Genomic DNA, 25261 nt, shown 5'->3' with positions numbered 1-25261 from the left:
TCATAATAATCTGGCCACTCAGTGTATGCATGTGTGTATCTATATATCTCCTGTTGGTTCTGTTCTCCAGAGAACTCTGACAAATGCACCTCCTAACTGGATATTCATCACTTGATTGTGCACCTACATACACTGAGCACCTACTTTGTGCCAGGCCCTGTACTAGGCTTCGGGAACAGGGAAATGAACAAATTGAACATTCCCTGTCTCAGGGAGCTTCCAATCTACTGAGGGGGATAAACAATCAAATACTCACACAAGTATAAAAACAAAGCTACAACAAGTGCCATTGAGGCTGGAGTGGCTGTTGGAGTCCAGGAGGAGTAGGGAGGAGAGACTCGAGTTGCACTATAGCCAGGAGCCACACATTTAAATTTAAATTTAAATTAATTGAAAATTAAATACAAATGTTAAACTTCAGTCCAGTGGCTAGCTGTATTTCACCTGCACAATTTCCACATGTGGTTAGTGGTCCCCCAGTTCCCTCTACAGTGGGGGAACTCTTGATAGTCCTTTTGACTTTATTGACAGCTGGAACTGGCCTGTGTGAATTTTAGGTCAGCATCCTGAAGTAGGAATATAATTGGCCTAACATGTCTTCTTTGAGCAAGGCCACACCAAGGCACGGGCTCCTAGTCTGTAGGAGAGGCCCCACTGGAGGTTGGGGTCCACCCTTATGTGTACCACTTGGTACAGAGCCTGATTATACCTGTTCAACAGGGACCTGAAGTAGAAGGTGTGAGTGAGCCAGGTACCCTGGTACACAACTTGTCCAACATCTACTACTTTGACTTTGTTCCTAATTTCTCCCCACCCCCCACCCCCGTCATCAGTAGCTCTGGAATTGATTCAGCCTTCTTTCTTTTCTTATCTGTAATCAACTCTATACTTCCCTTCATCACCTAGTACAGTGCCTAGCACATAGCACGTATTCAACAAATATTTGTTGTTTCAATGTCCACCAGCCAAAGACCTCCAGGAACATACCTATAGTTAAACAAATGTAGGTTTATTTAGCTTGCTCCAATGAGGGAGAATACATGGTGTCTTGTTAAGAGAGTGTCGGAGGAGGTTATTAAAGGATTTGGGCTTTGACGGGGTGATTGTAAGGAAGGGCTAGAGAAACAGGAACTAGTTTTGTATTAGATACACTTAGGGAGTAGGAATAATTCAGCAACTTGGTATCTCAGAAATCCTGTTCAGGAATTAGAACAAAATGAGGCTGAGGATGTCTTTGGCAAGAAAGCAACAATCACTCAAATAATGGGGGGGGGGGGGGGGGGGTACAGTATGGCTTTGCCTTTGTTTGGTTACAAACTCTATCACAATCTAACTGACAACAGGGTTGATTTCCACTTTTCCAGTTAAATTTTAAACAATAGCTGAATAAATATTTAATGTTACTCAAATGTAGAAGCAATTGCAATGGTTTTTAAACCTGCCAAAGTGACCTTTCACCTTATCTGTCTTTTAGGTAATTGCTTTTTACTGACTTCGAACAAAATTGGCCCTTAGTTTAATTATATTACATAGATTCATCTGAGGATCTATCATTTTGGAAATAGTGATATCTGTTTTTCAGAATTGGTATTTTAATTTTGATTGCCCATTCAAGGATACTCTGGAGTTGGTCAGTATTCCTCTCCAAATGTGGTCCCGATATCATGTACATGGAACTAAGAACAATGAGTCAATTACTTCCTGAGTTTGCAACACCACTTTCCTGTGACTCATCTTTTCCTCCAGGAGTCACCTTACCCCATTGTTCACATGAACTGTTTTTAAGCAAGTGTACCCCTGGCCTGGCATGCATGCAATTGATTTTTAGAATCTGAATAAAAAACTCATTTATCCTTCCAACATCTTAGTCATTTTTACCCAACATTCTAGAAGGTTGGAAAAAAATACCTATCATATTTGCCATCGCTCTGACTTTTTGTCATTTGCAACTTGGTTAGCATCTCTTCTCTGCACTTCACTCATAACAATGACCAAAAATTGAACAGGATACCTGGAAGAACAGAATTCTTCCATCCTCAGCTAGTTACCAACAACACTCTTTTGATATGGTTGTTGGTCTCTTTTCAGAATGCTTAACCAGCCCACAACTCACCCCATATGTGCATGAGTAGAAGGAGAATTTTTGGCAACTGTGACTTTGGGAAAGTTACTGCAGAACAGGGAGGCTCTCAGAGGGTGGGGTGTTGGGAGGAGAGGAGTGGGAGACCAGTGGGGCTAGAAAGAAGTAATCCAAACGTGAGGTCATCAGTTCTTAAACTAGGGTGGGGTGCCTTTGGAAATGGACAGGGAGGTGTTGTTGCTACAGACATTATGAAAGGAAAAGTCAGCAGGTCTCTATAACAAATGAGTAGGAAGAAATGGAGAAAAGAGGAGTTTAGAGCCTGAATGCTTCGATGGTGTTGTCATAATTGGAAAGATAGAAGTCTTGGAGGGAAGCTGAGGCAACAGTTAGATGGTGGAGGGAATTCTTGCTGCAATGTAAAGGGATTTTATGGTTCAGTTGATTGAAAAGTAGATTAAAAATATTTTTAAATGCCAGAGCCTTATTTGTATTAACTGTTGACAATAGAGAGGGAGAGGTAGAAGATAGAGAAGAGGTTTGGCGTGGCAGATGAATAAGGTCCACAAATGAGCACAGGCATGGGGATCAGAATTCAAATGCACAGAAAGGAGGCAGGAAGGGAGGGCTGTGGATGAGAGCACATTTTAGAGCTTTATCTCTAAGGGCCTTTGCAACTGCTGTTACCGCTGCTCAAATGCTTTCCCCACATATTCTCATGGTTTTTCCTGTAGATCGCAACATGATGGTCTTTTTTTTTTTTTAATTTCAGGCCTCAGCTCGAAGGTCTCCTGCTCACAGAGTCTTTCCCTGACCATTCACCTGTCACCCAGACCCGTTCCAATCCGGGACTAACCCTGCCCAAGAATGGTCCAGGACTTCCAGGCTCTTGACTCTCACAGGAAAGAATTCAAGAATGAGTCATGGTGGGGGATACGGGCAGCGAAGAGCTTTCTGGCTCTAAGGGAACAGGAAGAACTAGAAGATTTGCCAAATGACTACCCCTCGAGCACCAGTGAAGATGAGGGGGAAGGTAGTGGAGAGCGAAAGCATCCAAAGCTTCTGGAAGCAATCAGTTCCCTTGATGGAAAGAATAGGCGGAAATTGGCTGAGAGATCTGAGGCTAGTCTGAAGGTGTCAGAGTTCACGGTTAGTTCTAAAGGATCAGGAGAAAGGCTGGTCCTTTCAGATCTGCTTGAACCCATTAAAACTTCATCCTCATTGGCCACTGTGAAAAAACAACTGAATAGAGTCAAATCAAAGAAGACTGTGGAGCTACCCCTTAACAAAGAAGAGGTTGAGCGGATCCATAGAGAAATGGCATTCAATAAAACCTCACAGACGCTCTCCAAATGGGATCCCATCGTTCAGAAGAACCAACAAGCAGAGCAGCTGGTTTTCCCCCTGGTAAAGGAGCTGTCAGCCTTTGCTCCCATTGAGCATGTGCTCAACGGCTGGAAGGCAAGAACACCCCTGGAGCAGGAGATTTTTAACCTCCTTTGTAAGAATAAGCAGCCAGTGACAGACCCTTTATTGACTCCTGTGGAAAAGGCCTCTCTCAAAGCCATGAGCCTAGAAGTGGCTAAGATGCGCCGAGCAGAGCTTCAGAGGGCCAGGGCCCTGCAGTCTTACTATGAGGCCAGGGCTCGAAGAGAGAAGAAAATCAAAAGCAAAAAGTATCACAGAGTTCTGAAGAAAGGAAAGGCCAAGAAAGCCCTAAAAGAGTTTGAGAAGCTGTGGAAGACCAATCCCGTTGTTGCACTGGAAGAACTGGAAGAACTCGAAAAGGCCAGAATGATGGAGCGAATGAGCCTTAAGCACCAGAACAGTGGGAAATGGGCAAAGTCAAAGGCACTTATGGCCAAATATGATCTGGAGGCTCGCCAGGCTATGCAGGATCAGTTGGCCAGAAACAAAGAACTGACGCAGAAAGTCCAGGTGGCCTCCAAGAGTGAGGAAGAGGAGGGAGATGAGAAAGAAGAGGGTAATCTCCTTGTCTCTGATGCAGTGAATGAGGCACACAGGAGTGCAGATGGACCGAATCCCTGGATGGTCAGGAATCACTCTGATGACGCAAAAGAGGCTGAAATCCAGAAGGACTCTGAAAAACTTCCAGAGCCCATGGCCAACGAGGCTTCTGAAGGTGAGGAAGAGGGAAGACCAGTGGCAGAGGAAGAAATTTTATTGAAAGAATTTAAGGAAAGACGATCGCTTAGGAAAAAGTCGGGGCTCAACCAGGACACCAAGCCAGTGGGCAGACAAGAAACAAAAGATTCTAGCACCCAGGAGGTGCTGTCCGAACTGAGGGCACTGTCTCAGAAACTCAACAAGGACAACCATCAGTGCAGGAAGCAAAACATGGGTTCAGTGAGGACTGTCCAGAGAGAGGGACCTGCTGGGGAAGAAGAGGAGCCCCTGTTGCTACAGAGGCCAGAGAGAGCACAGACTCTGGAGGAGCTAAAGGAACTGAGCAAAGGATGCTTTCAAAATGAGGAGCTTCCTAGACCTACGTTAGAAGGGCAGCAGTTGAAGAGGAATAATCAGCCTAGTGCTCCCAAGAAGAAAACGAAGGAGCAAATGATTGACCTACAGAACATCTTAACCACAAAATCTCCTTCCGTGAAGTCTTTGGCTGTCCCCACGATAGAGGAGTTGGAAGATGAACAGGAGAGAGAGCAAAAGCAAATGATAAAGGAAGCTTTTGCTGGTGATGATGTCATCAGAGATTTCTTGAAAGAGAAGAGAGAAACTGTGGAGGCGAGTAAGCCTAAGGACATGAACCTGACTCTGCCTGGCTGGGGCGTGTGGGGCCGTGGGGGCCTGAAGCCCAGTGCCAAGAAGAGACGCCGGTTTCTCATTAAAGCACCTGAAGGTCCTCCAAGAAAAGACAAGCATTTACCAAATGTGATTATCAATGAGAAGCGAAACATCCATGCAGCAGCTCACCAGGTGCAGGTGCTTCCATATCCATTTACCCACCATCGACAATTTGAGAGGACCATCCAGACCCCTATAGGATCTACATGGAACACCCAGAGAGCCTCCCAAAAGCTGACTACACCCAAGGTTGTCACCAAGCCAGGACATATCATTAAGCCTATAAAAGCAGAGGATGTGGGCTACCGGTCTTCCTCAAGGTTGGACCTCTCTGTCATACAGAGGAATCCAAAACGACTCTCCATACATCACAAAAAACAGCTGAAGAAAAACTAAAGATAGAGTTGCTGGAAGAGTGACATCTTGGTGCCCAGAAGCAGGACCCCAGAGTGTTCCTCCATTGGCCGGGTTTTACTACAAGCTACAGGATCAATTTCAAAAATTTGTTAGTACACATTTTAGGAATAAAGGCATTTTTATCTATTAAAAAAAAAAAAAAAGAATGAGTCATGGTGAGAGTGAAAGCCAGTTTTATTCAGGTAGAGAAAAAGAGTTAGAATGGGGTTCCTGGAGACAGGATCAGGGTTGAGCTGCCCGCTGCCCCTTTGGTTGCAAGTCTCTCGGTGTTGCTGTGAAAGAAGCAAAAGTACACGTCCAGGTGGAATGGGTGAACTCGAGAGTGAGTTGTGTGCTGGGTCAGTCAGTTCTTGGGATTTTATGTGTTTCCAAGGGTGAGTTGTTTCTAAACTTTGTGGCACTGAATTCTGACTCGACCTTCTGTTTTTTTTTTTGTTTTTTTTTGTGTGTGTGTGTGTGTGTGTGTGTGTCTTGTTCCTAATATGGTCTGTTCTAAAAGTATCATGGTGTTCTTCCTCCTCTGCCCACCCCTACTACTTGTGGTGTCAGTTTTCATTAAGATGATGGTTTAATGAGCTGTGAGGTCAGTCTCTTAACAAGTTTTTTCTCCATCTTGGATGGATCTGGGTTTAGCTCGTCCTTGTTGCTGTTGTTGACTTCGTGACCCTGCAGGGGTTTCCTGCCTGACTGTTTCCCTATGATTATGCGTGGAGGTGGGGATCCTGGTGAGTGGACCTAGTGACTTACCATCCTGTGATGTCGGCTCCTACTTCCTCATTCCACTCATCAGGAGTTTCTTCTTTCTATCCTGCCTCACACTTTAAAATAGTCTTCAACCCTCATCTGAAATTACCTTATTTGCTTATCTGTGGGGGTTTTTTTGTTTTGTTTTGTTTTGTTTTTTTGCTGTGACCTATATGAAAGCTGGGACCTTTGCATGTTTGTTCATGGTTGTACTTCCATTACCTGGTATATGTTTGTTGAATGAATGAACAGCATGCAGGAAGTCTGGTAGAGAATAGGCTTGCATTCAATGTTGAATGCAAAAACAAGCAATCATTGCACTCTCACGTATATACCCAAGAGAACTGTACAGAAATGTCTATAACAGCATTACTCATAGTAGACGAGAGGTTCAAACGACCTAAATGTCAAAATGTGGTATATCCATACGATGGGATATTATTCAGCCATGAGGGCAATGAAGTACTAATACCGATCACAACATGGCTTAGTCTTGAAAATGTTATAAGTAAAAGAATCCAGACACAAAAACCACGTCTTAGGATGCCATTTATATGAAATTTCCAGGATACATAAATTCATAGAGACAAAGCATGGGCTAAAGGAAGGGGACATGGGGAATAATTGCTTAGTGAATACAGATTTCTTTTTAGGGTGATGAAATGTTCTGGAATTATTCCTAGCTGGGTGGCTCTGTTGGTCGGAGCATCTTCCTGTACACCAGAAGATTGCAGATTCAATTCCTAATCAGGGCACATACCTACGTTGCAGGTTCGATCCCTGGTCAGGGCGTGTACTGGAGGCAGCCAATTGATGTTTCTCTCTCTCCCTCTCTCAAATCAATAAAACATATCCTTGAGGATAAAAAAAAAAAAAAAGAACAAAAATGTTCTGGAATTAGTGGTGATAATTGTGTCACACTTTAAAGTGGTTAAAATGGTGAATTTTATGTTATGTACATTTTACCTCTTTAAAAGAAGATAGACTGGATTAGCATATGAAGTATAGCTGGACTCTAAAATACACAGGGCTAATACTTCAAACTCATCTGCAGACAAATCAAAGAACCATGTAAAGCAACCCTGAGGCATGAATCTACCAAATAGATTTATTGTTCAGAGTTATCAATTCACTACTCATAGGATTCTTGAAGGATTCCTTCAGATTGTGAGCACTTGTCTCTTTTGCATAAAAACTACTTGATTCCTACGTAGACCTTTGGGGAAATACTTTTACATGAAAGAAGACCTGCTGTGGGTAATTGCAAATGCTACTACTTAATGTAAAAAAGTTCATTTAATGACCAGAAACCACCTCCACATCTCTTCACCCTTAAACCACAGCTCAGGACAGCCTGCACTTCCAAGGAGTTGTTCTTCCTTGGTTTTGGGGAGAGGGGGTCCCTGGGGGGATGAAAAGTCCACTGGTAGCTGTGATGTGAGCTCAGCATGCTTCTGGGGGCAGACCCTGGGCCAGGTGCCTCCCCAGAAGCCCTGAGCTGCAGGAGTGATTTCCAGCTGTGAACAGACCTCTAGTGGCAGCTACTGAAATCGACCTGCTCTCTCCAGAGCCAAGGAGTGCCCACTCTGTGAATGAGCATGACTCCTTTCAAGGCACTACAAGTTGCAGCTGTTCCAACAGAACGGCGCATCCCCAGCAACATTGAACCTCCTACAGGTCTGGTTTGGTCAAATATGCTCGTTAAAAATCTCTAAGCAAATTTTCTTTATGGATCATCTATGTGGACTGAACCATGGACATTCTGGTTGCCCTGTGCTGACAGCCATAAACCTCCATTTCCACTGGACACTGGGAAGAAGCCCTAAAGGCAGGATCTCGTTTATGTGAAAGGAGTAAGGATGTGAGGCTCCCTGGACTCTTGCCAAAGGAAAGACTGCCTGTGAATGGTGATACTTGAATTGGAATTAAGTTCAAGCTCCCAACGGGCATTATTTCTACCTTGCTATTGGAAAATGGTTCTCAAACTTTTGCCAAAACAACTCAGTGTCATATCATTTTGTCCAAGGAGGCTGCTCCTACTGCTGCTCACCTCTTATCCAGACAGATAATCACGTCCTGCTCTGGGATCACGCTTCTATTTTGGCACTTCTTGTAGTGAGGTCAGTCATTCATTCAGCAAGTATTTATTGACCTGTTTTGAGTGATGCACAGTAGTAGGTGCCAGGGATAAGGTAGTGAGTATAAAAGGCTAAGTGTTGGTGCTTATAGGAGACAACAAATAAATATATATGATAAATAAATATAAAATGTATATAAAGGAAAAGTTGGGTAAAGGACGTAGGGAGTGCAGTAGGTAGATGGAGATGCCATTGGGTAGATGAAGACCTGAGAACTGACAGTGGGATTTTGCAATGTGGAGGTCATTCTTCCAGCAGAAGGGTGGGACTTAAAACCTGATTAGAGTGACTTGAGGAGATTATGGAAGGGCTCTGATTAGATGGCATTTGAACAGATGGAGCAAACCATGCAGAGTTATTGGACTAAGGAAATAAATTATTTTCACAGGACCACTCTGGCTGATGGGGGTAGAATAGAATGAAAAGGAGCATGGAAGAGCAGATCAGTTAGGATCCTATGGCTGGAATCCAGGTAGAGATAATAGTGGCTCTGACTAGGTTGGATGGTCAGATACAGGAAACAATTTGAAGGTTGAACTTACAGGATTGGTTGATGGGCTGTATGTGGGAGAAAGAGGAGCCAGGGATGATTCCAAGTTTGGATGCCTGGAAAAAATGGAGTTACCTCTTTTCTGAAATGGGCAAAAATGTGGAATGGGAGTTTTAAACAGGGAAGCCAGGAGTTTGGAGGGACTGTCCTGCATGCTGCAGAAAGTTGAGGGTCCCTGGCCTCTTTCTACTAAAGGCCAGCAGCTATCTCCAGTCATTAGGTCAACCCACAGCCACCCTCACACATTTTCAAATACCCCTTGTAGTGGTGGTGCTGCCCATGGTTGAGACCAACTGTAACCAATGAAGTGGGTGTCAGCACCTAGATGTGACTGTGTTTGGCTGATGCCAGAAGCAGCAGAAATCTAGCATCAAGAGCAGAATGAGAACTGAGAAATTCTGTAGAGATGGGGACCCCTTCCTCTTTGCGGAGTGAGGTTTAAGTCTAGGAGGTTATGGTATAGAGATTGAACTGGGCTCCAATCTAGAGAGACAAAGCAGGGTCAAATCAGAAATAGTCACCTTATCAAGGATATCATGCTATACATATTAGAATGTTTTGAGACCTCTTCCTTTCCTTACCCTCTCTCTACCTTAGGAAATCTCACTTGCCACTCTTCTGAGAAGCATCCCTCTAAGCATGATGGCCCCTACCCATACCTGATTAAACCCAATATAAACACCTGAAATGACAATTCATTGGCTGATTGGTGACCTTTCAGATTTTTTTCTGTTGAGTAGTTGAATAATAGGCTAGCAACTGTAGCCAGTTGGTGGTGGGTATTTGAGCTAAAAGGTCCTATAGACTTGAGATGAAGGGTGCAACATGACAAAGGGAAAGCCACAGCACATGAAAGTCCACGTTTTGGGAGAGGAGAGAAACCAGGATCCAGGAGAGGAAGCCAGCTGTGAAATGGGAGCACGGCTCAGCCCTGCAGAAAGGAGAGGTGCAAGAGCATGTGGCTCCAGGGAGACGGGGAGGAACAGACAGAGAGAGACAATAGTTTACCACTTTTGCGTTCCATGAGACTGCCTGTTGACTTTCAATTGGTCTTTTTTCTTATTTTGTGTAGTTTGAGTGGTTTCTGACCCATGCAACCAATGATATACATTGCCTTTAACTCTATGTTAGAGCTGCGATCAGAGGATGGTCTAATGTCAGTCACTAAGGCCAGGAATCAAGAACCAGAGTCAGGGAAGAGAAGGAGGTCAGTCATTGCGAAGCTGCTTTAAAGTGCTGAAGCAGATCCAGCCTCTCGTTGAAGCTGGGGAGCATGTATGATGGTAGGAGACAGCTGGGGGACGAGACTTCCCCACTTACAGAGCAGTGTGGAGGCAGCTACTGCCGGGAGCTTCCTTCAGCCTCACACAGGGCATCTGATTCATTTGCCTTGCTCGACTTGGCTGGTAATTTCATCTTTCAGCCAGAAGCGGAAGAGACTTGGGGAACTTCTGTTCTGGACTTAATTCTGACCAACTAGGAAAAATTGCTTGGCAAAGTGGATGTGACAGGAACTTGGGAGAAAGCAACAACGTCATCCTGGAGTGTGTGAAAGCTGAAAAGGTTAGAGGCTGGGCTGTTAGAATGCTGAGCCAGTAACCATTCGTACACATTAAGCTTATGGAGCACAGACTGTGTGCCAGGCAGCATTCTTGGTGCTAGAACTACAACATGTAATAAGGCAACATCCGTACCCTTGGGAGGCTTCTATTTTATAGTAAGCAAACAAATGAGCAAAATCACTTCAGATAGTTTTTATATGCCACACAAACAGTAACTGAAAAGTGTTGGGATGGGGTGAGTCTAGATCAAGTGGTCAAGGAAGGTCTCCCTGGAGAGTGGAGATATTTGAGCTGAAATCCAAGTGATGAGAAAGAACCAGCCATACAAAGAGCATGTCATGAGAAGAATTAGCAAGCATAGAGGTCTGCTGGGTAGCTCTGTGGTCAAAGACACAGAAGTAGCACATGCTTTTCCTTGGAGTAATGGCTCTGTGAGATTCCAGAGGAGTTTTTCCATTACAGTTGAACTTGGGCACTTAACTTGGTGATCTTAGGGGAAATTCTAGAACAGATTATTCAGTAATAGTTCTGGAGCACCTATACAAAATTTGATGCTCATTAGTGTCTAGTTTGTGACCCATAACAAGTAGAACCTCTCCACATTTGGGGGAAGGAGCAGGTTTAATAGAATAATAGGGCAGAGAGGTAGACACAGTATACTTGGATTTAGCAAGTAATTTTTATGGACAAATTAGAAAAATGAAGATGGTATTCTTATTTAGCCAGCAGAATCCAAAAGGTGGTCCAAGAGAAGAAGGACCAAATCTGATCTGTGTTTCCAGAAGCCAAACTGGGACCAACGGTTGGAAATTATGGGAACACAGATTTTAGATCATTGTAAGTCAGACCTTTTTAAGAGTAAGACATGTCCTAAATCTGCTTTGGAATGAGGACACAGATGAGCAAAATTGGTGCAGCAGATGGTGAATGTTTGGGGTCTAGTTTCATCCACCATGATAATCTAGGATTATATGATTCAGGAGAAGTAACTGATTATTATGCACCATTTTCTCCCTGTGATTTAGTAATGATCTCTATAATAAAGGCTATGTCAGTCATTCAGGTGAGAACCTAAAAATCTTCATTTACTCCCCCTCTCCCCTACCTATCTCATTCTATTCATTCTCATAGGCCTTCTCCTCATTCCTATCCCTACTGCCATTGCCCTAGGTCAGTGGTCGGCAAACTCATTAGTCAACAGAGCCAAATATCAACAGTACAACAATTGAAATTTCTTTTGAGAGCCAAAAACCAACTTCTGCGCATGGGCCATGAAGTTTCAATCGCACTGTACGTGCGTGTCCGCACGTGGTATTTTGTGGAAGAGCCACACTCAAGGAGCTGCAGAGCCGCATGTGGCTCGCGAGCCGCAGTTTGCCGACCACTGCCCTAGGTCAACTTCTATCATCTCTTGCCTGAACTTTTATGTTGGCCTCTTCATTGTACTTCCAGCTTCTACTTTCTTCCCCCATGACTTCATTCTTGGCGTGTGACCAGATGGCACTTTAGCAGACAGAAATGACACCAAACCCCTCTACTAAAATCTCCATTGACCCTTCTTTCCCCAAAGAGAAGCCCCACAGATTTAGATTGTTCTTAAGGCTCCAACCTCAGTTCATGTGTATCTGCCCTGCTCCACGCATGCCACATAGGCCCAGGTCTCTTTGCAATGCCATATCTGAGAAACCTCCTTGTTTCCCCAAGCAACAATAATTATGTTTGGCCCAGCTGGCATGGCTCAGTGCTTGAGCATTGACCTATGAACCAGGAGGTCAAGGTTCGATTCTGGTCAGGGCATATGCCGGGGTTGCGAGCTCAATCCCTAGTGTGCGGCATGCAGGAGGCAGCCAATCAATGATTCTCTCTCATCGCTGATGTTTGTTTCTCTCCCTCTCGCTTCCTCTCTGAAATCAAAAATATTTTTAAAAAGAGTAATTATGTTTACACTTTTACTTCCGCACAATAATTTGTCTCATTAATTATTATTTCATTTCTTGAATTTTTTTATTCATATATTTATTAGTGGTACCTATTGTGGGCTAGCTCCATGCTAGGTGTTAGGGGAAGTGAGCAGAGTAAGATTATTACTAATTTATTATGTGGCAGGTATTGTGATATGTGTTTATGACCATTATCTCTATCTTCATCCAATGAGACAGTTACTATTATTATGAAATAATAGAGATATTATCCCAAATGCAATATCCCTGTGAGAATAGTTATTGTTAGCATCCTTATTTTAAAGATGAGGAAACTGAGGTTTAGAGAAGTTAACAGCTCACCCAGTCAAGAGTCTGGGCTGGGATTTATACTTGGGTTGTCTGATTCCAGAGTTTAGATTTCCAGTTATCATACTAGGACATCTTTTCACTACAGGTAAAGGGACACGGGCAAAATCTTGCTCTCAAAGAGTTCAGACATTGGTGTTTCTAGCTGCTGAATGTTTCCTTAGCATTCATGTATTTCTGCCTGAGACCATATTTAGCTGCTCCCACATCTAGCCCTCCATTTGATTATAAGCTCTTTAAGGGCAGACAAGGCCCTGTACCATCACATCCATCCCCATCTTCCAGGCTCAGAGTTACTCTATGTTTGCAGATTGAGTTAACAAATCATTGTATGTGTCAGACCAACTATGCTGCAAGTTTTCCTGGGTAAGAGGATTTTTAATTCTATCCAGCTCTGGGCCCTGCACAATGGGGACATTGACAAGCTGGTGCACATTCACCCAGAAAGTGGAAGGGGCTGTTTTGAATGCTATTTATAAACACTGCCTTCCTTGGCATGTATTTGGAAAGTATTAAAATAAACTGTGAATGTGTTAGATCTTTCTGTTCCCTGTTTTATAAATTATTATTTCAGTATTGAACAAAGCTGTTTTTTTTTTCTTTGCGTGTACCATAGTGTTTATAGCCTGACAATCGTATTAATAATGATAAAGCACATTACAGCTATAAAAATGACATTAAGAAATAAAAGTTTCAAGTCGAGGGGACAGCAGGTACAGTGAAGTGGGGACACATGCTGCTGTGCCCAGGAATTGCTCACGGCTGACCTTTATGGAAAGCTCGCTATGTGCCTGCCCTGTTTTGAATGCTTTACATGTATAAACTTATCTGTGCCATTACCGCTTTTTATAGTTGAGGGACGCAGAGGCACAGAGTCCTTTAACAACAGGTCTCTATTCAGCATTTACCACATTCTATTATTGGTATGCCTGGCTTCCCCCTTTAAAGGCAAAGACAGTGTCTGGTGCAGCTTCGTACCTTGGAGCCTGGCCGGTTCCTGGCCTAACAGAAAACCTCATGCTGTGTCAGAGAACACTGCTCAGGCAACAGGGCTCCTCCCCTAGCTGCTCATCTGGGAAAAGCTCAGTGAACACATGGTTTTGCTCTCCAAGTAAGGCCAACACATTCTCCTGGGGCAGAGCTGTTCCCCAGTAGAACAAGCCACACTAAAGATTGGCTGTTGATCACGCAACCAAGGCATAGAGATAGATGGTTGGATTCTTGAAGAGCCTCATCATAAGATTATCAGAGTAGGTTCAGTCTTGTCCATGGAACCATAATCCTCTAGGTCTGAACTCACTAGGAGAGGCACTTCCTTGTCATGCTTCCATTTCCCTTAAGCCCCTTTTAGTGACACAATTTTATTCTTTGGAGATGTTAATACTTTTAGTCAAACTCTTGTGGGTGGTCTTTCTGTCTCTCTAATGTGACCTTGCCTGTCTCTGCTTTGATTGGTAACATGCTGATTTTACAGTTTCAATCCTTAGAGAGCTCCATCATTCCCCTTATTTTAAATCGTCTTCTTCCTCCATCCCTCCAAGTACGAGCTATATTATTATCCCCATTTTACAGATGAGGGGGAACAGAGCCCAGTCTCTGGACTTCAAAAGCCTAGCATTTCCCCCTTATTATCAGCACTACTTCAATAGTTCAAAGTGCTTTTACTTGGGCTATTTGATTGTGGGTTGCACATGTGAATATCTTTAGACAATGGCATAGCCACCACTGGAGTCTTGGTGCAGACTGTGAACTGCTAGGTGCCCAGTCAGTACGGCTGCTGGGGTTCTTTGCTAACATGCTGGGGCAGAGCAGCCTCAGAGCCAGCCTTCTCTCCTGTGCAGTCACAGTGATTTCAAACAGATGCTAGCTTTCCATCTTCTGATCTTTCCCTGCTTGGCTCTGGGGTCCTTTACTTTGGCCACGTTTCTCTCTATGTACACAGAAGCCTCCTGTACACTGCCCCCAACAGTACTTAAAATCACCTCTCTTGAGGCCAACACGGTAATCTTATCTCTAATTCACTGCCTTTTTTTCTTTTCATTCCTCTGCCTCCTTCACTTTTACTCTTGCTCTGAGCCTTTCAACAGGCCATTTCTCCAAATACTCCAGGTCGGCCAGAATCCCCTTCTCACCTATATAACTGAAACCTCCCCCTTCTCCGCCTGTTATTTACCTCTTTATCTGAAAGCACATCCCCCTTATTATTAAATACATTTACTACGGACCTCAGGCCCCTGTGTGTGATTTCCCGGCTTTCAGCTGGTTGGCTACCTCTTTTCTGCCCCCAATTGCAAGCAGCCATTAGTAATCAACACAGAGTGTGTCTGATAATCAAATTAGACAAGTGGGACTCTGCCTTTATTTTCTGCGTAATCACTGGGCGTGATAGTAATAATGTCAGCTTGAATGATCTAGTGGCGTGAACCTCTCTCCATGTTATTTATTTTTTTCAAGCCCTACTTCAGGTTCATCCCACAGCCAGAGAATGCAAACTATGTCCTCACCCAGACTGGGTTTAGAATCTTGATTGTGGACCATGTCAACCACGTCAAGCCTGGGTGAAGCTCATAATTGAATGGTAGTATATCATACAGGAGATTTTTTTTTAATCTTTAACCCTACCTGGTAATGAGTTTGTGCCCTGCAGCTAGAGTCTTGATAGCCCTTGACATTTCCTCTTCCTTCAGGAGGGAGGCTGCAGCTGCTGCTCTGCTCTTTAATCATGGGTGGAGCAGCCTGGGCCGAAGAGAAAGGAGAGTCACTGCAGCTGCTTCCAGTTCCTCAGGCAACGTGGCCAAGTCACTTTTCGTGGTTGTAAACTAAGGGTCCTGGTCTCCAACCCTCCCCACTGTGATAGTAGAAGGACAGAGAATATTTCTGGAGCTCTTGAAGCCACTTAGCATAAGGATGCTCTGCAGACAGTGAAGTGTCTGTAGAAATGCTGTGATAAGTACACAGTGAAATTAACAAGTGTGAACCCTTGGAGATGTGGTTGGAGCTTCCTATAGCTGGCACTCAGTTGTGGCTTTCTGATGCGAAGATAGAAACAAGTTCCCAGGGGGGAATCGGGGCCCTGAAAGGTCACATCTTCTCTGAAATGGTTGAAAAAGGGGTACTAGAAGCCACAATAGGATCTGTGTGTGATCAAAATTGGACTTATGCTGCCATGGTAGAGAGGAGATTGTAGTAGATTTGTAGACAAAAAAGTTTGGATGTTTCTGACTTACTGACTTTGGGTAAGTCTAGGAAAATGTTGGGTGGCATTTGCCAGGTTCTATGGTGTAAATACATAATTTCAGGCTACCAATGGTTTAACTACTCAACATTCCTGAGTATTTACCAATTGGCTCTTGTGAGCCTGCTGCCTCTAGCACCATAGGTACCATTCATTAAGGGCCTTGTGTGCATCAGGCTTCACATATAGTCATTTCATTTTCACACCTACTTCCCAGATACTTATAATTAACTCCAGTTTCCAAATGAAGAACGTGAAGCTCTGAGATCTGAAGTGGTTTGTATAGGGTCTCATGGTAAATGGCAGGAGAAGGATTTGAACCCAGGTTGATCTAATTTTAGAAACTATGTTCCTTCCTCAAACCCAAGTTGTGTAAGCAGGGCCATACGTGGGCAAGTGCAGTATAATCTGAAAGATATTACAAACCTGAAATAAATTACTCTCTTATCTGAGATGTGATAGCATAGATTCTACCTCTTGAGTCTTCTAGGGTTCGCCCTGGGCCTTTCAGACTCAAAAGGAATGTGGACCCGCCCAGTTTCTTTCTCCTGGCCAACAAACTGTCTGATGGAAGGAAGGCATCTGTTTCTACTTCTCTGCTGGGAACCTTCACACATTTCTGTCCAAGAAGTGTAGTTTGAAATCTTTCTGGGAGGCCATTAAAATTAATCCTGGGAGATGAGGCAAGCCAGGATTTGGCCAAATTCCAGTATAACGTGCTATCCCACAAAGAGGAAAAAGAACATTCCTTCTGAGATGGTGCTCATCTTTGAATGTTTGGGCCTAAACCAACTAAGGTAGAACAGAACTCAATGGAGAACTGTCTGTTTACTCTCCCTAACGGATTTTTCTTTTTGCCAGCCCAGCCCTCATCCTCTACTTTTGGATCCAGCCAGCTACCTACATGCCTCAGTCCTATGGTACTCACTAACTGGATTATAATTGTTTATTTGCTAGACTGAGCTGCTCCCAGAGCGTGAGAAACCAACTGTTACCACTGCCAGCCCCACATTTCTCCCAGCCAGAGGCCATCCCCCAACAAGGAGCCATGCTTTTTCACAAGGACTTTGCCCACAAGAAGAGCAAGCAGCTCATGTTGACTGCCAAGGTCAGTTTTACTGTCTGTCCAGGTGACACCCACACCCTGGTATACCTTTCTCTTCTAAAGAGCCTAGCCTTCTTAACTTGGGAAGCTGACTAGAGGCCGAGTGACTTGCCAACTCTCCAACTCCTGGACTGAGATTCTACTGCTCAGTTCTCAGCAGTTGCCAACAGCAGAGTTTCCAGTGCGTAGGTGGCAACCAGCATGGATCCTGGGCAGTGGCGAGGTGTGGCCACCAGCCAGGGAAGCAGGTGCAGGAAGCAGAGGGTGATACGAGGCAGAGGGGGATGCCCAGCTTGGTTTTTGCAGCTCACAGTGCTGGTCTATGAGCTCACAGTAGGCTGTACAAAATCTGAAAGATATTACAGGCAGGGGCTGGATTTGGCCCATGCGCTGTAGTTTACTGACCTCTGCTTTAGACAATCAACAAAATAATAAATCAGGCCCTGGTTTCTAGTGTTTGCCAATTTCTGTGGTGCAAATTCTCCCACCATGGCCAATTTCAAGTTACCAATATGATATCACTGAATGTTGTGAAGTTGGGATGAGAAGGGATGTGTAGTAGTACACCATTAGATAGCATTTTCACCATAAAGATACAATAGATATAAATAACCTCAAGTAAACTGCTGTAAAATAATAAGGAACTGATGATTTTGAGTAATTACTTTTGTTTTTATTTTGATTTATTTACTTGTAAGTTCATATAATTTAATATTAAATAATAGCTGTTTGACACCAGCTTACAGAATTTCTGAAAATTTATCACTTGGCTTGGCTCTAGCACACCACTACCCCTGGTCCATCTGACTATGCCAGCCATGTGGAAGGAAAGAGAGAAAAGCCACTCACAATGTGAGATCTAAGAAGTAGCTCTTGACATAGAAGCATTAACCTCTTCCATTCCTGCCTTTGAAGACTTCATCCCTTAGCTTGATGTCCTACTGTGTTCTCAGTATCACAGATTAGTTTCTGCTTCTGGGGATGGAGGAAAGGAGGGGTCTTGAGCACTCCCTAGTGGTTAATGTGTGATCAACAGGAAATTCACATTCTTTGTTCATTTGTGCTCCACTCCTATGTGATGCTATTGGTTGTGTGCCTACTGTGTGCCAGGTACTCTATTAGGAACATTCCATACATTATCTTGCCTAATCTTTACAACAACTTTGCAAATGAGCATTACTGTCAAATTTTACAGATGATGAAACCGAGGCTCAGAAAGGTTAAGCAATGAGCAGCCCAAGGTTACATACCTAGGACACATCAGAGTTAGCATTTAAATCCCAAATCTGGCTTTCTCCCAACCATTGTGCTGGCAGATGCTCCTCTTCTTTTGATACCTTTAATTCTAGTTCCACATCATCTCTCTGACCCTTCTTCCATAGTTACATCTCCATCTCTTACTCAGCTGGGAAGGAATATCTACTTATAAGCACTCATTTGATCAGATTGGGCAAACCCAGATGATCTCTAAATTATTCTCCCCATTTCAAGGTTCATACCCTTAACCACAGCTACAAAATCTCTGTTGCCGTGTAAGGACTTGGGTTGAGGACATGGACATCTTTGGGAGTCCATGTTCCTTCATATGAGAGAGAGAGAGAGAGAGAGAGAGAGAGAGAGAGAGAGAGAGAGAGAGAACAGCGAAAGCACTGAAGATCAAAATCAGGGAGGCTAACTTTCACCCTTCAATCCAAGGGGCTAGATATGAGAGGCAGAGCCAAGAAGTTTGTGCATTGAGCAGACACAGGAGCGGAGCAAAGACCAAGGACAGAGTCACATCCTGACAGAGAGGAACTGGGTTAACGAAAGGAAAGAGTGGGCGTGGAGGACAGAGTGTCTTGACACCCACCTTTATTGGATACTGACTGGCTCAGCCTTGTTTAAGACTCAGAGTCACAGTGGACTTACGGTTTGGCCATTTCTGGTCACCACCGCAGTTTAGGCTTTATCATCAAATTTCAGAGGATACAATAGAGATACATCACGAGTCGGCGGGGAGATTGGGGAGGTGTTGGTGATGATGGGAGCTCTCCACTCATCAGAATTGCTAGGTTGCTCAAGCTGATGGGAGCAGGGCTAGCTCAGATGTTGCCCATTGCAGTGCCAGAGGGAAAGAGAGATCTGATGGTCTTTCACTGGTGATTAAATTCTCTGGCCTAGAATTGCAACCTCTCACTTCTTTATAGAACTTTTCCGGAACTGGAATGTTACAAGGCCCCATCTAACCACTTGGGAACCAGGCGGTGTAATCCTACCATGGACTCAGAAGGGGGTTTGGGGAAGACAGAAACATCTAGGAAATAGCACTAATGTCTGTGTATAAAAGTAGAGAAATACCAAAGTCCATTGGAGAGGAAGTAATAACTGAGCTGGCTGTTGAAGGAGAAGGCTCACCACACCTTGGGGAGAATTCATGTGGAGGCCAAGGGAGGGGAGGCGGCTGGTGTGTTTGAGGGTTGGCAGGAAGTGCTGGTGGTTGGCCAGAGGGTTCCGTGGTGAACAGAAAGAGATGAGTGTGAAGGACAACAGGGGCCAGGTGCTGCCTAGTTTCTGTGCTGCCCTATGGAATTTGGACTTGACCCTGTGGGCAATGGGATCTGGGTTGGAACTAATGGACCTGCCATTTGCTGGCTAAGGGACTCACGCAGGGGCACTGACTTCTGTGAGCCACTGTACTTTCTGCCTCACAGAACCTTTAGTGTGAATCGAAATGACGTGGTGGTGGAAGGTGCCATCAGGTGTGAGTCATTGTTTTTTTACCTACATTTTTTGTTGTTTGTTTAAAAGGGACTCTCCGGGCCTTCCTCCTGTCCTTCATGGGGTAATTGCTCTCCTTCCACTGGAACAGAGAATTCCTTGTCCCTGAAAGCCACCAGGGCCTGGTCACGGGGCAGAACCTGCGGCCAAGGGTGGCTTTTCTGCCAGTACCAGCCAGGCTCTTGCCCAGATAACCCTGGTCCTCCCCTTCCCGGGCCTCAGCAGCTTCCCACACAGCTGTGGCCTCATTATCCAGGTGATTTGTGAGCAGCTGAAAGGAGCTTAGCCAGGGGTAAGCTTTCAAGTGTTCATAATAAAGCTTCAAAGTTCACACCTTCATTAAGATGTGAAGAGTCAGGTCCTCCCCGCACCTCTCCCAGGGCTATTGTTCCCTTCCTATCAGGCTGCAGATTCAAAAGACAAGCAGGATTGGTTTTCTTTGTCCAGACAGCTCTCCTAACCAGAAAGGCTAGACCTGTTTGTTAAGAGAAGGCTTCTCTCCTGCAGCCCACTTCAGACCTGCTGTGAAGGGTTCACAGACGCTGTGGAATTGGGGCATTTCTCAGGGCTGCCTCTGGGAAGCAGGACTGGACTTGTCCTGTGAGGTCTCGAGGGCGTGGACCTAGGATTAGTGGATGGAAGCAGAGGGAAGGTTAGTTTCCGAATACCGGAAGGGAGAGCTCTCTAACTCATAGAGATGCGCAGAGCCGGGCCTTGGTGTTGGGGCAGGGACACGCCCCAGGTAGGTGAGCAGTACAGGAGCGGGGCCTGACTCTTGGCAGGGAAGCCGCAGAAGACCTGCGGGCTTGGCTGTGAAGTTGGACTGGCAGACCTTTCAGGCTGCTTCCAGCCATGCCACGCTGGGACCTCCGCACTCCATGGCCTCTGCTGCTGTATATTTGGCCACTTCTGAGCTTTTTCCTTTAAACGCCCCTTGTCCCCCACACTCCCAGCTGTGGATGTCTTCATGGGTGCATGTTTGGCCCCCTTGCCTTTTCTGTTTTTCTTTTAGCCATTTGAGAGCAAAGCTATCAAGACATCTTGGAGTCTCCTTTGTTACCAAGAACAGGTTTGCTTCCTCGGGCTGTGCACACAGGTTCTGAAGGTTCGGTTTCCCCTTTACTGCCCCTCCAGGACAGAGCAGAGCTCAGAGAAGCCCAGGCAGCCCTCCAGCCTAGGACAGCTGTGAATGGCTTCTCTAGGTGGCAGACAGCCTCACAGAGGGCCCTCTCTCCCTCCTGGGAAAGGATGTGGAGGGGATTTTCCTTGAGGGCACACATCCTCCACGTGGTCCTCTTGGTTTCATGATGAGGAATAAAGCAGGAGGCTGGTTGTAGGTGAGACAACAGTCGATTAGGAATGAGTAAAAGAGCTGAGCTAGGGATGGGGCTGGGGTACTAGGAGGGGGCTCTTTGAAATAGAATAGTCTGGGAGGCCTCTCTGGGGAGATGCTGTTTGAACAAAGACCTGACTCAGATAAGGGAGTGAGTCCCACATGAGAGCAGAAGCCCTGGAGCAGGAACAAGCATGGTGTGGTCTGGGAGCAGCCAGGGCCGCTGGACAGTGGGAGGCAGGTCATGGGGAGCCCCCTAGGGCATGCAGGGACTTAGGGGGGGGTTTATACACACAATGAGGAGCCATCAGTAGGTTTGAAGGGAGGATGATATGATCTGGCGACATGTTGGAAAAGGCCATTCTGGCTGCTTTGAGAGAAGAGAGACTGTAGGAAGGCAGGACTGGCAGGCCCAGACCAAGTGCATGGCTCTTGCAGTTTCCCAAGAGAGCAAGGATGCCAGTTTGCACCCCGGAGACAGTGGTGAAGGTGGTGAGGAATGGTCAGATTCAGGGTATATTTAGAAGGTAGAGCTGATAGGATTTTTGATGCTTTGAATGTGGGTTGTGAGGGGAAGAGAATTGGAGATGACATAGCAGAAAAACACTTTTAACGGGCCATAAACTTAGTATAGGGTGCGTCTGGGTCTCAGATTGGATCCCTATATGAATAGACCAGTTTTGAATTCTGTAAGGAAACATTCTTCTAAAAATCAATTACTTATAGGTATTTTAAAAGTCAGACTGTGGCATCTATTCACAAAGTTTTTGTTAGTACAAAATTGTGGCAAAAATCTGGTAGAGGTTACTGTGTATAAACACAGCTCTAGGCAAATGTGCGTCCTCACAATCAGAAAACCGTTAACAATGAATCCTCATGGAAAGCTTTACACTGAGGCTTAGCATCTGTTTTCTGACTTGATCCTCACATCTACCCTCTAGAACCGTTGTCATTTGACAGATGAAGAAACTGAGGCTCACAGAGCTGCTGTAGAGGAACCGTGGTTTGGTTCCCTTAAATCTTGTGCTCAGTATATATCCTGTTGATGGTCAGCACTGGGTATGGCTTCTTTGTTAGCAAGATGTGGGGCATGATCTCCAGGAGCTCCAGATGGAAGGTATTTGGGAAGCAGGTGAGCAAAGGAGGAAGCTTTGAAGTAGATGGGATTTCAGCATCTGGTTTTCAGTTCCTTTCAAACGGTGGTGGGAAAAGGCTCATGCTACAGCAGCCTGACTGGGCCACTAGAAACGGGTGGTGGCTGCTGAAATCTCTACCAGGTGAGGCCGAGAGCCACTCCCCACCAACAGTGGCCAGGGACAATGGGCTACTTTTTAGGGAACTGGCTTCACCTCAAGCCATTCTTCTCAAAACCAGAGGCTCCTCACACTGCTTCCTTTCCCTTACCTCCTCTTCATTCCTGAACCTGCTGCAGGCTGGTCCCCACCCCCAGCTGTTCCACTGAGAAAACACTCTCTGACTCTCTCCAGGCCAAACCCAGTGACCTCTTTCTTCTCTCCCCTGGCCCATCTGAATTCCCTGCAGCATTTGATGCTGGCGACTTTTCCCTCCTTCTTATCACTTTCTCTTTCCTTCTGGTCTGTGTTGTTTCTCTCTTCTGCATCTTCCTTCACACCATCATCTTTTTATTTGTCTTCTGCGTTGGAGTTCTTCCTTTAGGTCACAATTCCACTTGAACAATTGTCTTCCTGAACTTCTCCCTGACTTTTCTTTCCCTCCACTCCTCTTTTCCACCTACATTATCTACTGATCCCCCAGCTCCAGGTTTTCAGTCCTAACTTCTACAGAGATCTTCGTAGTCTGCATCTCCAGCTCAGTCTCACAGGCAGAGATAACAGTCTTAAAAGCAGCTAAAACATCAGGGGATGGAGAGAAGGTCTGTTTGACTTGAACTAGAGATAATAAGATGAGAACGGGTGGTTGAGACCAGGTTGTGAGGGGGTCATACTAAAAGGGCTTCATGCATCTTGGATTCAGGATTAAAAATAGGGCCAAGAGAAATGACATCATTGTGTTTTGAAAGGATTATTAACTTTGTGGGAGGTGGACTGAACTGGATTTTACTAGTCCCAGAGAGAAGTGGGGTATGGAAGAAACCATGAGGAGTGGCCACTTTGGCAAACAAACCATCTTCTGAGTAGTGGACTGGAATTGAGAGTGGGAAGGAAGAAAGGGAGAAAGGAGGAAGACTCACATAATTGTATTTGGTTCTCACATTGAGGCAGTCAAGTAGCTGTTTTTACAGATGAAGAAACTGAGGGTCAGAGCGAAGCTACATGTCCAGGGTCAGACAGCTGTCCTTAGCAGAGTCAGGCCTTGACCCCATGTCTTCTGACTCCTTGGCCAGTGTTTCCATCAGGCCATGCTTACTGACTGATAAAACCCACCAGATGTCTGAAATTTCCAACACCAAAGACAAAGAAGCTTTTTAGTAGACACAAGTTGTTTTTGCTTATACAGTTTACAGATCCCCCCTTTTGGACATTTGCATCTCTATTAAGATAATGTGAGCTGCTGTAACAAACAAATCCTCCAATGCATGATGTTTCAAACATGATAGAATGTTCACAGTGGATGTTCCTGTCTTGTGGGCAGCTTTCCTCCAATTGATAAAGATTCAGGGACCATTGTGTGCATCTACCATCTTCTACTCATGACCTCCAAAGTTGGCTAGGAGGTTTTGATGGGCCTCGAAGCAATACCTACTACTTCTCCTCACTTTCCATTAGCTAGAACTCAGTCACATGGACACACCCAACTGTTAAGATGGTTGAAAACAATAATTAGAATGAGTATCTAGGAAGAAGAGAAAACTGAAGAGAAGGAGAAAGTGAGATAGTCACCACCATAGAAGTGGTGAACCATGGCTCCCAATCTCTCTGTCCATCAGGCCCAAATGGAGTTCTCTCCTTTCTACCCTCCACCCTCCTCATGTAAGATCCAGGATGATTCAGCCTGGATAATAATATTGGAGAAATCAGCTTATTTCACTTCCTGCACTTGATAATTGTTTTGGATATTGACACATAACTAACCCACATTGATTTAATAAAACTCAATCCTAGGATTTTGTTGGAACTTTTGGCTGAGGTGTAAAGATATGAACCAAGGCAACCATTTGTCAGCATGAGGGGAGAGCCTGCTTGAGGATGAAGCCAACAAATCAGAAAGCAGAGCTCAGAGACAGAAGGAGATTCTTTTCAATGGTATCCTTTGAATGTCTGCATTCTATAGTATTCAGGCATGTTATTCTTGAACCCAGTTTGTATTGAGTTTCTGTCCTTTCTAAGCTAGAGTTCCGTAGAGAAGCCCATTTGCAAAACTCTGGACACCCTCTCCCCTCTCTCCCATCCTCAGATCCAATGACATGAGCACAGGCTCTGCTTTCCATGAGCGCTCCCTCTGTTGGTGGCCCTCTGAGACAGGCTGCCTTTGCGTCCCCCCACCTCCATGTGGCTGGACTGCTCATTTCTTAACACAGGGATTGTTTTCAATCAAATGCAGTATTTGTTGCCTTCTAAAGAAGTTAGAATTATTTAGACTCACATTGGCATTTTCATAAACCACAGAAATTATAGCAGAAAAACACTTTTAAAGGGCTGTAAACTCAGTATAGGGTGCGTCTGGGTCTCATATTGGTTCCCTATATGACTAGACTAGTTTTGAATTCTATAAGGAAAGATTCTTCTAAAAATCAATTACTTATAGGTATTTTAAAAGTCAGTCTATGGCATCTATTCACAAAGTATTCATTAGTACAAAATTGTGGCAAAAATTTGGCCGAGCTTACTGGGTATAAACACACACACACACACACACACACACACACACACACTTAAACTGAAAAAGACAGCAGCAATGCTATTAGAGAAGTTCAAAGAAAATGCATTGAAGCTTTTTGAGTTGTGGAGCCGCTGGGAGTTTGGTTGAAGTAATGGCAGGAGCCAAGACGTCGCAGTTCAGATGGCCACTACAGCAGAGGCCTATAGAGAACCGACAGGGCTGGGAGGCCAAGCCTTCTCCCTCTTTTACAGCAGGTCCAGTCACTCTGTTCCTTGAGCCACACATTCTCCTCTCTCAGACTTCCTTAAACACTCCCACACTCCTGCACTTAGAAAATACTGTTTGAGATGCCTCACACGTCACTTCTGCGAAGCCTTCTAGAGAAAAGTTAATCACCCTCTTTGCTGTGTCCTATAGTGCTTTGCATGTGTCTC

The 25261-nt window shown here is 44.8% G+C and overlaps 1 protein-coding gene across 3 annotated transcripts in view; it reads left to right on the top strand.

Annotated features, from left to right (window-relative positions):
- Positions 1 to 8153, top strand: part of LOC308248694 (U3 small nucleolar RNA-associated protein 14 homolog A-like) — a 76895-nt gene extending 68742 nt beyond the window's left edge. For all 3 annotated transcript variants that reach the window (XM_080668965.1, XM_080668966.1, XM_080668967.1), the window contains one exon: positions 2853 to 8153. In XM_080668965.1, coding sequence (XP_080525091.1) covers positions 2948 to 5293 — 2346 coding nt within the window. In that variant the 5' untranslated portion in view covers positions 2853 to 2947 and the 3' untranslated portion in view covers positions 5294 to 8153. The remainder of the gene's footprint in view (positions 1 to 2852) is intronic.
- The last annotated feature ends 17108 nt before the right edge of the window (positions 8154 to 25261 follow it).

This window comes from Plecotus auritus (assembly GCF_963455305.1).
Source record: "Plecotus auritus genome assembly, chromosome: 5".
NCBI lineage: Eukaryota > Metazoa > Chordata > Mammalia > Chiroptera > Vespertilionidae > Plecotus > Plecotus auritus.
This window is presented reverse-complemented; position numbering and strand designations above follow the sequence as displayed.